General features: G+C 46.4%; 1 protein-coding gene across 1 annotated transcript in view; it reads left to right on the top strand.

Moving 5' to 3' along the window:
* Positions 1–1,480: 1,480 nt before the first annotated feature.
* Positions 1,481–9,938, top strand: part of PRKAB1 (protein kinase AMP-activated non-catalytic subunit beta 1) — a 10,551-nt gene continuing 2,093 nt past the window's right edge. Inside the window, exons 1-5 of the mRNA XM_049619267.1 lie at positions 1,481–1,926; positions 4,768–4,931; positions 6,128–6,221; positions 6,506–6,620; positions 8,958–9,091. Coding sequence (XP_049475224.1) covers positions 1,768–1,926; positions 4,768–4,931; positions 6,128–6,221; positions 6,506–6,620; positions 8,958–9,091 — 666 coding nt within the window. The 5' untranslated portion in view covers positions 1,481–1,767. The remainder of the gene's footprint in view (positions 1,927–4,767; positions 4,932–6,127; positions 6,222–6,505; positions 6,621–8,957; positions 9,092–9,938) is intronic.

The following is a 9,938-nucleotide window of genomic DNA, read 5'->3' as shown; positions in this document are numbered from 1 at the left end:
CAGGCTCCAGGCTCTGAGTTGTCAGCACACAGCCCAACGCGGGGCTCCAACTCACAGACTGTGAGATCATGACCTGAGCCAAAGTCAGACGCTTAACCAACTGAGCCACCCAGGCACCCCATATTTCCTCCTTTTTTAAAGTTGCTCATTATTCTATAAAATGAATTTTTAAAATTCATTTTGTCATTCTATTGCCACACCTTTTCAAATTTTGCAGTTTTTTATTTCCTTATTTCATCAAATCTAACATTCCATTGATTGTAAGGAGCACCCAGTTTCAGAGATTAAAATGTGAAATAAAATGTGCATCCTTAAAAAACATGTGCATCTTAGAATTAATGTAATATGGCATTAGAGACCCTGCGGCAGATGGACATGCTTCCATACAATTTGCATGTGTATATTTCTACAGAAGTTCCCTGGAAGTAAAATTGTGCACTAAGATGAAGGTACATTTTTTATTTTGATGGATACTATCGAATTTCCCAGGAGACCATTTATCTGTTAGTCATCTGCCTACTATTTACTTAGCACAATGCCTGGCACTTTATAGGTATCAAATAAATGTTTGTTCAGTAGACAAAATGCATGACCTGGCCCAGCAAATGCAAAGCATTTTGAGATAATCACATGCGAAACAAAATACAAAAACAAAAAAACCTCACCACCACCAAAAAAAACCATGACAGTGACCGATAGATTAGAATATTTTAGGACCACAAGTGCATACACTTTTGCTAAAGCACTGGCCACGACGTGACAATCGTTAATAAGTTAATTAATTTTATGCAGAATGGTGTGTCCAAAGTGATTATAAAATGTCTTACAAAATTATCTATCAAAAGGCTGTGCAATCTTTTAAAAAATACACTAGTAACTAGCATTTTATAACGCCCAAACCTACTAGTCTTGAGAAATTTCCTGAGATCTTATGGTCTGTCATTTTCTCAAACACCTGCAAGACAACTTGCAGCAAAATCACCTGGAGTTCATATTAAAATGCAGACTCTACTCCAGAGCCTACTTCGGAATCATAATTTCCAGGGAATAGGACCGGGGAATCTGCATTTTGTTCAGGCAGTGCTTCTAAGGCACACAAAAAGCGTGTGAGCTAGAGCATTAACCGGCTTTAATAGTATGAGTCTCTTAATTAGATTAACACTTTAAATGATCTCTTTGGCTGTCGAGTGCAGGATCAACTGGAAGTGGGTAAAGATATCTAAAATAGCTAATGGCATCACTCATTCCAGAGCAGGGAAAGCGGCCCAGACCGCCCTCGCGCTGGCACGCCCCCTGCCGGCCTTCCGCAGTCTCGTCCTGACTCCGGCCGCAGCAGCTCACTGCGACTGCGCGCCCCGAGGCCCCTGGAGCCTCCTTTGGGTGTGGCGGCCGCGCAGATCCAGACCGGAAGCGGAAGTGAGGTCGAGTTAGCCTGAGGCGCTTCGCCCGCTGCTCCCGCCCCCACCCCATATCGCGACCAACTCTCAGACGCGCCGGAAGCGGAAGTTGCCAGGAGGTGGGGGAGTTGTTGGGAAAGTGTCGAGCTTATTTTCGGGCTTCCTGAGTAACGCGGGCTTGTGAAACGGCCAGTCCGTCCCGCACGCCTCAAACCGGTTACCGGCCCGGAGCCCTCTCCCGAGCGGTGTGGTACTCGGGGCTCCGACTGTTTCCCCAGGGTCGTTGTGACCCGTTAGTTGCGGGAGTCTCCTGCCCCTTCCCTGGAGTGAGGCCCCGTCCGGCTTCCCGGTGTCCCCGCAGACCCCCGCCATGGGCAACACGAGCAGCGAGCGGGCCGCGCTGGAGCGGCAGGGCGGCCACAAGACGCCGCGGAGGGACAGCTCCGGGGGCGCCAAGGACGGGGACAGGCCCAAGATCCTGATGGACAGCCCCGAGGACGCCGACCTCTTCCACTCCGAGGAAATCAAGGTGAGGGGGTGGGGGAATCCGGCTCCCCTTGATTAATGTTGAGGGGAGGAACCCCCTATTAGATTCCCCGCCACATCCTCCCAGAAACTTCGTAAGCGGGTGGGAGGAGATACTTAATTCTATTCACTTAAAAGCCAGATGGCCCTGTAAGAGCCGTCTTCGCAGTCCAGGAACCTGTGTCTAATTACCGAAGAGAAAGTCACCCCGAGGGAGGAGGAACTAACTTCGTTTAACATCATTAAGGAGAAAGCAGCTCTGGGACAGCGTTTCAAATTCTTAATTAATTAAGATCGTTGAGCTAGCAGCAGGTGAGCCCCGGTCGCTGCTTTCCCCTTAGGTATAATTAGTTTCACAGCCTTGAGAGATCTTTCCTCACCTTTATGGAGACGGGCCCTTTTTGTCGGAGCTGGTTTTGCAGTTTATTGTCGATTTTGGAGAGAACCCAGAGCACACGTGCAAGCTGAAAACAGAGTTACCCAGCTGACTGCAGTTGCCAGAGGCGTTTAGTTCTCCCTGAACTTGTGGTTCCCCCTGCTTCTTTAGAGCAGACTCAGGAAAGGAATTGGACTTCTGGAGGTCAGTAGGTGAGTGAAGTGTCAATCTGAAAAGGGGGCAGCCAGCTGCTACTCAACCTTCTCTCTCCTGTCGTGTAAAAATATGACATGATATTTTAAACAGACCAAAGCAGACATTTTTAAAAACATTTTTTAATGTTTATTTTTGAGAGAGAGCGTGAGTGGGGGAGTAGCAGAGAGAGGGAGACAGAATCTGAAGCAGGCTCCAGGCTTTGAGCTGTCAGCACAGAGCCCGATGTGGGGCTCGAACCCACGAACCGTGAGATCATGACCTGAGCCGAAGTCGGACGCTCAACTGACTGAGCCACCCAGGCGCCCCAAAGCAGACATTTTTGCAGACCACATTTGGACATCCTAACTGTAGTCTGCTTTCATTCATCAAAACTTTAAAGATGAGCTTTGATTCCTGGTTCAGCCGTATTCCTGCAAACCGCCTGATGGGGTGTGGTGTTTCCAGCTGCAGGGCCCAGTCCAAGGACACTTAGTGGTTCTGGCAGCTGAAAAGTATGTGGTATAGCCTAAAAAAGGAAGAACGGATCCCTTAAGGACAGGGCAACAGAGCAGGCTTAGGAAAAATGGGGTCTCCCCAGGCCCAGCATGCTCTCTGTTAGTATCCAGTTTGGGCTAGTTGCCTGGCGACTCATTCCACCTTTACTCATATTTTTTTCTCAGATGTTGGGCTAGGTGATCACATTATTTTAAATCCTCACTTGGATCGTGACTTTGAGTCCAACTCGAAAGAGCCTGCTCTTCCTGGGCGTTAAGTCCTGTGATTTGCACTTGCTTTCTGAAATTGTGCATTCCCGAGGAGCTGTGTGCAAAGTGAACTTTGAAATCCTGGTTCTCCAAAGACTTGACATCCCTTCCCCCAGAAATCATCGCGGCCCAAGGACGGCTGTTTAAGACACCACAAGAACCAAACTCCTTTCTTCAAGGAGTAACTTGTTGTTCTGCTGCTGCTGCAAAGCTCCTATAAGAAATATTTAGAATACAGAGGATCTGTGGAGAATGATTTTAAATAGTGTCCATTATCATTTCCTGAGACGTTACTGAGATGATGTAGCAGAGACACTGAATTGAATGCCCTAGACCCCTAAAAAAGTCATGGATGATTTTAGTACACTAGTTCACCATTTTGGCCGTGGTTATCACTTCCTCATTGGCAAGTGATTTTCCAGTCTGCTATTCTTTAATCTTTAGATCTTGTTAAATCTTAAAGAATGCAGGCTCATTTAAGATAAGCTCCAGTCAGTATTCGGAATGAAGATATTAGAAACTTGCACAATGGCACCTTTTTTTTTTTTAAAAGAAATTACGGCGCTTTTTTTTTTTTTTTTAATTATTTATTTTGAGAGAAAGCGCAAGTCGAGGAGGGACTGAGAGAGGAGAGAGCGAGAATCCTAAACAGGCTCCGAGCTGTCAGCACAGAGCCCAACACAGGGCTTGCACCCACAAACCATGAGATCATAGAGCCTGAGCCAAAGTTGGACGCCCAACCAACTGAGCCACCCAGGTGCCCCTGCTCAATGACACCTTTAAAGGTCTCTCCCAGCCTGGAACTCCTGCTCTTTTACTGTCTTTGGCTTCTGACTAGGAAATGTGTAAAAGGATCTAAAACCACATATATTTCAACCAGAGTTGGCTGTGTTTATTTCTCCCTTATTTTGGAATACCTCAGTTATACATTACTTCCCGTGCTAGAAGTTATTGTTTGCCATAAGGAGGGTCAGTCTTTGTCTTACCTTTTTCTCCCCGGTGCCTGGATAGCACTTTGTGAATATTTTTTCCCTTAGAATCTGGATTCGTGAGCTTCAAGTTGACAGCTCTGGAATTGTCTCTAATAAATTTTCACATACTTCGAATCTTGTTAATTCAGGGAAGAAAATGACATTTGTCAAGCTAGTCTTGAATTCATTGTACCCGCTTCCAAGTGAGTTCTATAGTTTCTTCTAAAATTTTGATGTAGATCTCTTTAAAAACAATATTAACAGCTTATAATTATTAAGTACTTACTACATGTCAGACATTAATGCAGAGCATTTTACACGGACTGTCTCAGTCTTTCACAACAACCTTAAGAAATAGTTGTTTTTGTTATTTTCACCTTGCAGTGGGGAAACCAAGGCAGAGCTGTTAGTTAATGAGTTTGAAAATGAACCTAAGTAGTCATCACTGCCTCTTTTTTCGAAGACTAGACAGGGTAACTGTGTGTTGCAGGGAGCCCACTGATGGCTTCCTGTCCCTGAATAAACTGTTCCCTTTCTAGGCTCCAGAGAAGGAAGAATTCCTGGCTTGGCAGCATGATCTGGAAGTGAATGATAAAGCCCCTGCCCAGGCTCGGCCAACAGTATTTCGATGGACGGGAGGCGGAAAGGAAGTTTACTTATCCGGGTCCTTCAACAACTGGAGTAAACTTCCCCTCACAAGAAGGTAATTGCTTGGGCAATATTCACATATTTGTCTTAATCCAGGGATAGATACTCTGGTTTCTAACTGGTTTCTGCAGAGGAATAGAAAAGGATGTTTTTATAAAATGGATGCTGAATGGAAAATAAACTTGCTTAATGATTCACAGGGTTCAAATCTCATACCCAGTTAGACTCTAGGTTTAGAGCACACTTAGGAGAAAACACTTCTCAGTTATGAGTATCTCACAGACATAGGTTCGACTTCAGATAGGTTTGCTTAGGCAAGACTTCTTCTTCAGAATGAGAAATCTATTTCTAGTGCAGTGGAGAAAGAGCACTGGGCTGGGAATCTTCAAGCCCAGGATTTGGGTCCATGTTGACTAAGCTAACCTGTTGGTAACACCTGAGCCTCAGTGTTCCTGACTATAAGAAGGGAACATTAGACAGAAAATCTCTGAAGTTCCTTCTAAACTTTGACACTCTTTGTATTGCCTTTGTTTGGAAGGTACCTGTTATTTAGGCATCAAGGCAAGACCATGGTAAAACCCTTGATCAGGAATCCTAGCACGGACTTCTGTCTCAAATAGTGAAAAACCATCTTCACTAGTGAGTACTCTTGGTGAAACAAAAGGAGAAATTGTGCCCTGCTGGGTGTGGCCTGATCACGGTCACAGGCCGCCTGCTTTTCCGCTGGTAATGTGGGTATAGGAGGGGGACACTCAGCACAGTTAGAGTCATTTCAAGCAAAAAGCTTTCCTGGAACCTTGTTTTAGACGTAAGCAAGCTTCTTTAGAGACCTGTTTGTGGTTCTTGTGAAACTGATCCCGTCTCCTGCCCAAGGCAGACTGACGGTAAAACTCGGCAGCGTGCAGTTTATCTTGAGTTGCTGTCCTCTTTGGCCTCCCAGATGCCAAGTGGTATTTTGCGGGCAAGTTGAAAAGGACGAGTGCCTGTTTGTTGACCTTTTGATGGTAGGAATGTGGATTCCTGGCATTTGACCAAAGTGAGTCCTTAAGGAAACCTTGCAATGCTGCTCTCTTACGGCTTTTCTAGATTGAGGTCATTATGCTGAATTGCCTACAATGGTTAAAAATGTTTATTCTTTTGCAGCTAAACTCTTCACATAAAGGTTTGGTTTCGTCCCATGGCCAGTTTTGTAAGTAAGCTTAAGTGGGCAGCTCACCCAGCTGAAATCCTCTGCTTCCTTTTTCGTTGCAGCCACAATAACTTTGTAGCCATCCTGGACCTGCCTGAAGGAGAGCATCAGTACAAGTTCTTTGTGGATGGTCAGTGGACACATGACCCTTCTGAGGTACTCTTCCTCCTGCCCTTGGTCCTCTGACTGCCTTCACAATCCTAACAGCTCACTTTCCTCTACCAATTGTTGCCAGGTCTCCTTGTCCTGCTGGTAAAAGTTGCTGTGTGTGGCTTAGCTAGATGGCAGTGTTAATTGTCAGACTTATGGGCAAACTTGATGGAGATGAGCAGGTTGGCCAGCCAGGAGATGAGACCTTCCAGCCAGGAATTCTAAATCCTCTAAAGAATAACTCCAGAGACCTTCCACGTTATGATTTCTGCCTGTCTGTCTCTTCCCAGCCAATAGTAACCAGCCAGCTTGGCACAGTTAACAACATCATTCAAGTGAAGAAAACTGACTTTGAAGTATTTGATGCTTTAATGGTGGATTCCCAAAAGTGCTCCGATGTGTCTGGTATGAACACAGTTACTTTATACCACGTGTGTGCAGGTGGGGCTGTGCAGTCTAGAAATAGTCCTGTTTCTCTTGCCTCTCACTCTTGAGCTTGAGCTGCCCTGTCATGTGGATGTTTGTAGCTCCCTAAAGAGCCACAAAAGTGATTCCTAACGCTGTCAGGTCAGGTTGTTGAAATCTAGCCCCAAGGGAGCTGTAAGGCATTTTTTTGGTCATCTCCAGTATTCAGTAGGCCTGCTTAGCCACAGAGAGCAGATGGTGGAAGCAGAACCAGAGCTTGATCTCGTGCCAGGGGCAGGGCCAAGAGGCCCTGGGAAGTTGCACTGGGTCAGTGATGAGCCAGCTCGGGGGGAGCCTGCCAGCTCCCTGCCTACTGACGACCCCGTCAGGAGAGTCTCAGCCTGACAGGTGATAAATGGACACTTCACTGATCCGGGCCGTCACTTATATGGCATATTAGCACCTTGCCAGAATCCCTTTGTGGGGAGAAAGAGGCTAACCACAGGAAACCGGCTAGCTGCACAACCTGCTCGTATCATCCTTAGAGAACTTTGCAAGAGTCAGCCAGGCCTCAAGCTTTCAATTAATTGCTTTTCATCCAAACCCACAGGAAGAAACGTAATACATACAATTCAGGGGCAGTGATGTTTTGTAATCTAAGGCATCAGTGCCAACTTCACTGCCCCTTTTGCAGGAGTGTAAACAATTCCTTGGACCCCTGTGGGAGGCAGTGAAAAGATTGTCCAGGATGGGACCTGACAGTCTAAGAAGACGGGTTCCGTGCAGTTTGCAGGATGATTCTTCATTGTCAGCTGGCTGGGCCTGGAGCTTCTGCCCCCATGATCTCTTACTCTTATCAGCTCAGAAACCACAGTGGTAAATTGACCATGGCGGGCTTGCTGTGGCTGAAAAGCCAGCTTGTTGAGCAGGAGTTGGAAATCCCAAAATAGTGTTCTTCTCTCTGGATAGCTAACAGATCTTTTAGAGAAGCCATTTATTTCTTTGTCAGATAGGTGGGAATAGGAGGATGGAGAAAATGCCCAAGTATCCCCCACTTACTGATAAATGTAACTTTAGGCCACATACCAAAGCTTTTAGTCAAGTTTCTGCAGCATACACCACCTGGGGAAAGAAAACTGGCCCCTAACTGTTGGTAAACCAACATCAGGCTCTCCATAGACCTCATATTTAGATACTCATTTTCTTAAAATATGTATTTACTCCTATTGGCTCAGTTTTCTACGCTTGTTTTTCTCCATTTCCTGCTGTCATATGGTTGGGGCATACGAAGTGAGCCTGTACCCTAGAAAGTGACGTTGAGGGAATTGGCAGAGCGGGGGCACATCAGGTTTAATCTTCCGCCCAAGGATTGGTCGGCCAGGATCCATCCTACATGTCCTTTGACAACAGCTCAGTCCTTTCCAGCTGGTCACACATCACTAAGCGAGCTACCTCTGACCTTATGAAATGCTGCACTTCCAGAAGCTTCTTTAAAAAAAAAAAAAAAAAATTTTTTTTTTTTTTAATGTTTATTTATTTTTGAGACAGCATGAATGGGGGAGGGTCAGAGAGAGAGGGAGACACAGAATCTGAAGCAGGCTCCAGGCTCTGAGCTGTCAGCACAGAGCCCGATGCGGGGCTCGAACTCACGGACCGTGAGATCATGACCTGAACCGAAGTCAGACGCTTAACCGACTGAGCCATCCAGGCGCCCCTCCAGAAGCTTCTTAATATCTGTATAATCAAGACAAGCAAGGGTTTGAAAGGAACCTGAGAGTGGTGGAGTCAAAGAGCCTGTAGAGATTAGATTTATCAATTTTTTATTTTTGGTTTTAGTTTTGAAATGTGCCAATGCCTCATATAACTTGTTTTCACCACTGTGTCTATAAACAGGCTGCTACATCTTCCATTTTATTCTGGCTGGTGGTGCTCAGACCTTGGGCTTAGCTGCTTAAGCCTCGCTTGAAGCCCTGAGCGTCTTTGCAGTATTTGCCAGCCCAGCCCAAGGCGAGCAGCATTGTTCTGCAGGGCATGTCAGGTTAGGTTACTGAGAGCAGCTTCCTTGTTAGTCTGACCCAGAATCACCAGCTTTGCCACCACCGCTATCTGCTGCCAGGGCATCTGAGTTCATGCTGAATTTTATGCCAGTCACCCAAATTCCAGAAGAGTTTTCTCATTGCCTCTACTCTTCACCTTTGGGGCCTATATATATTCTTCAAGGGAATATGAATCTGTGTTGAGGGGACGAGGAAAACTGAACGGTGCCATAAATTCAGTGAGACTGCTCCTAGACCTCATAATTTTCAAAGTAAATGTCCTGTCACCGTCTCCCGACAGAGCTGTCCAGCTCCCCACCAGGACCCTACCATCAGGAACCCTATGTCTCAAAACCAGAAGAACGGTTTAAGGCACCACCCATTCTCCCTCCACATCTGCTCCAGGTCATCCTGAACAAGGACACGGGGATTTCTGTGAGTACACAGGCGTCTGTCCAGACCATCCTCCACCGTCCTGTTGTGCTGCTCCCCTTTCCAACTGCCTCTCGGAAGCGGTTGGGAAAAAGGTTTCAGTGTTGCCCGTTGGTATTAACTGCCAGGGTCCCCCTCTGATGTGGGAATGGGCTACCGGCGAGATGGTCCAGAGTGTGGGTGCTGCTCTCCCGTTGCACAAAGCCTTTCTGAACTTGTTTTCCTAGTGCTTCACTCTTGCCTCAACCTAAGCCCCATTCCTTGTGAAACATGACGAGAAATCTATAACCATTCCTTGTCGGTAAGCTACTTAGTGGATCTCCTCCTCTGGCCCCCAGGCTTCAGTATCTACTCTTAATCACCAAATTGTTTTCAGAAATGTCAGTGCTCTCGGATTAAAACTTGGGGGATCTGGCTGACACACATTTTCTCTGGGAAATTGATATTATTCGTAAAAAGAAGTATGTGTCCTCCAGGATCCCGAAGAGCACCCCATTATTACCTTGTTAATTTTCCATTCCGTTTCACTAAACATGCACAGCACAGCCCTAATTCTTGGGAATCTGAATGTTCTTGTGCTTTGTCCAAGCCACCCCCTGAAAGTCCCATATTTATGAGGTGATAAAGCAGCCATGCTGCTCGTGGACTCCACATACAAGCGGGTACACGTGTGCTACGATGCAGAGCCAAAAGCATCCGTGTGCAGGCGTCTCCCGCAGCGGTCGTGGTTTGCCCTGGGGACATGGTTTCCCAGGCACCGGGTGGCCTCTCCTCCGTCCCCCCACAGTTATCCATTTCATTCTTCATGCTTTCTGAATCCTAGAGACATGAGCTTGCAGCCCACTGCTCA

Source organism: Panthera uncia, assembly GCF_023721935.1.
Source record: "Panthera uncia isolate 11264 chromosome D3 unlocalized genomic scaffold, Puncia_PCG_1.0 HiC_scaffold_8, whole genome shotgun sequence".
In the NCBI taxonomy this organism is placed as follows: Eukaryota; Metazoa; Chordata; class Mammalia; order Carnivora; family Felidae; genus Panthera; species Panthera uncia.
Note: the sequence above shows the minus strand (reverse complement) of the source record. Positions and strands in the feature narration are given on the sequence as shown.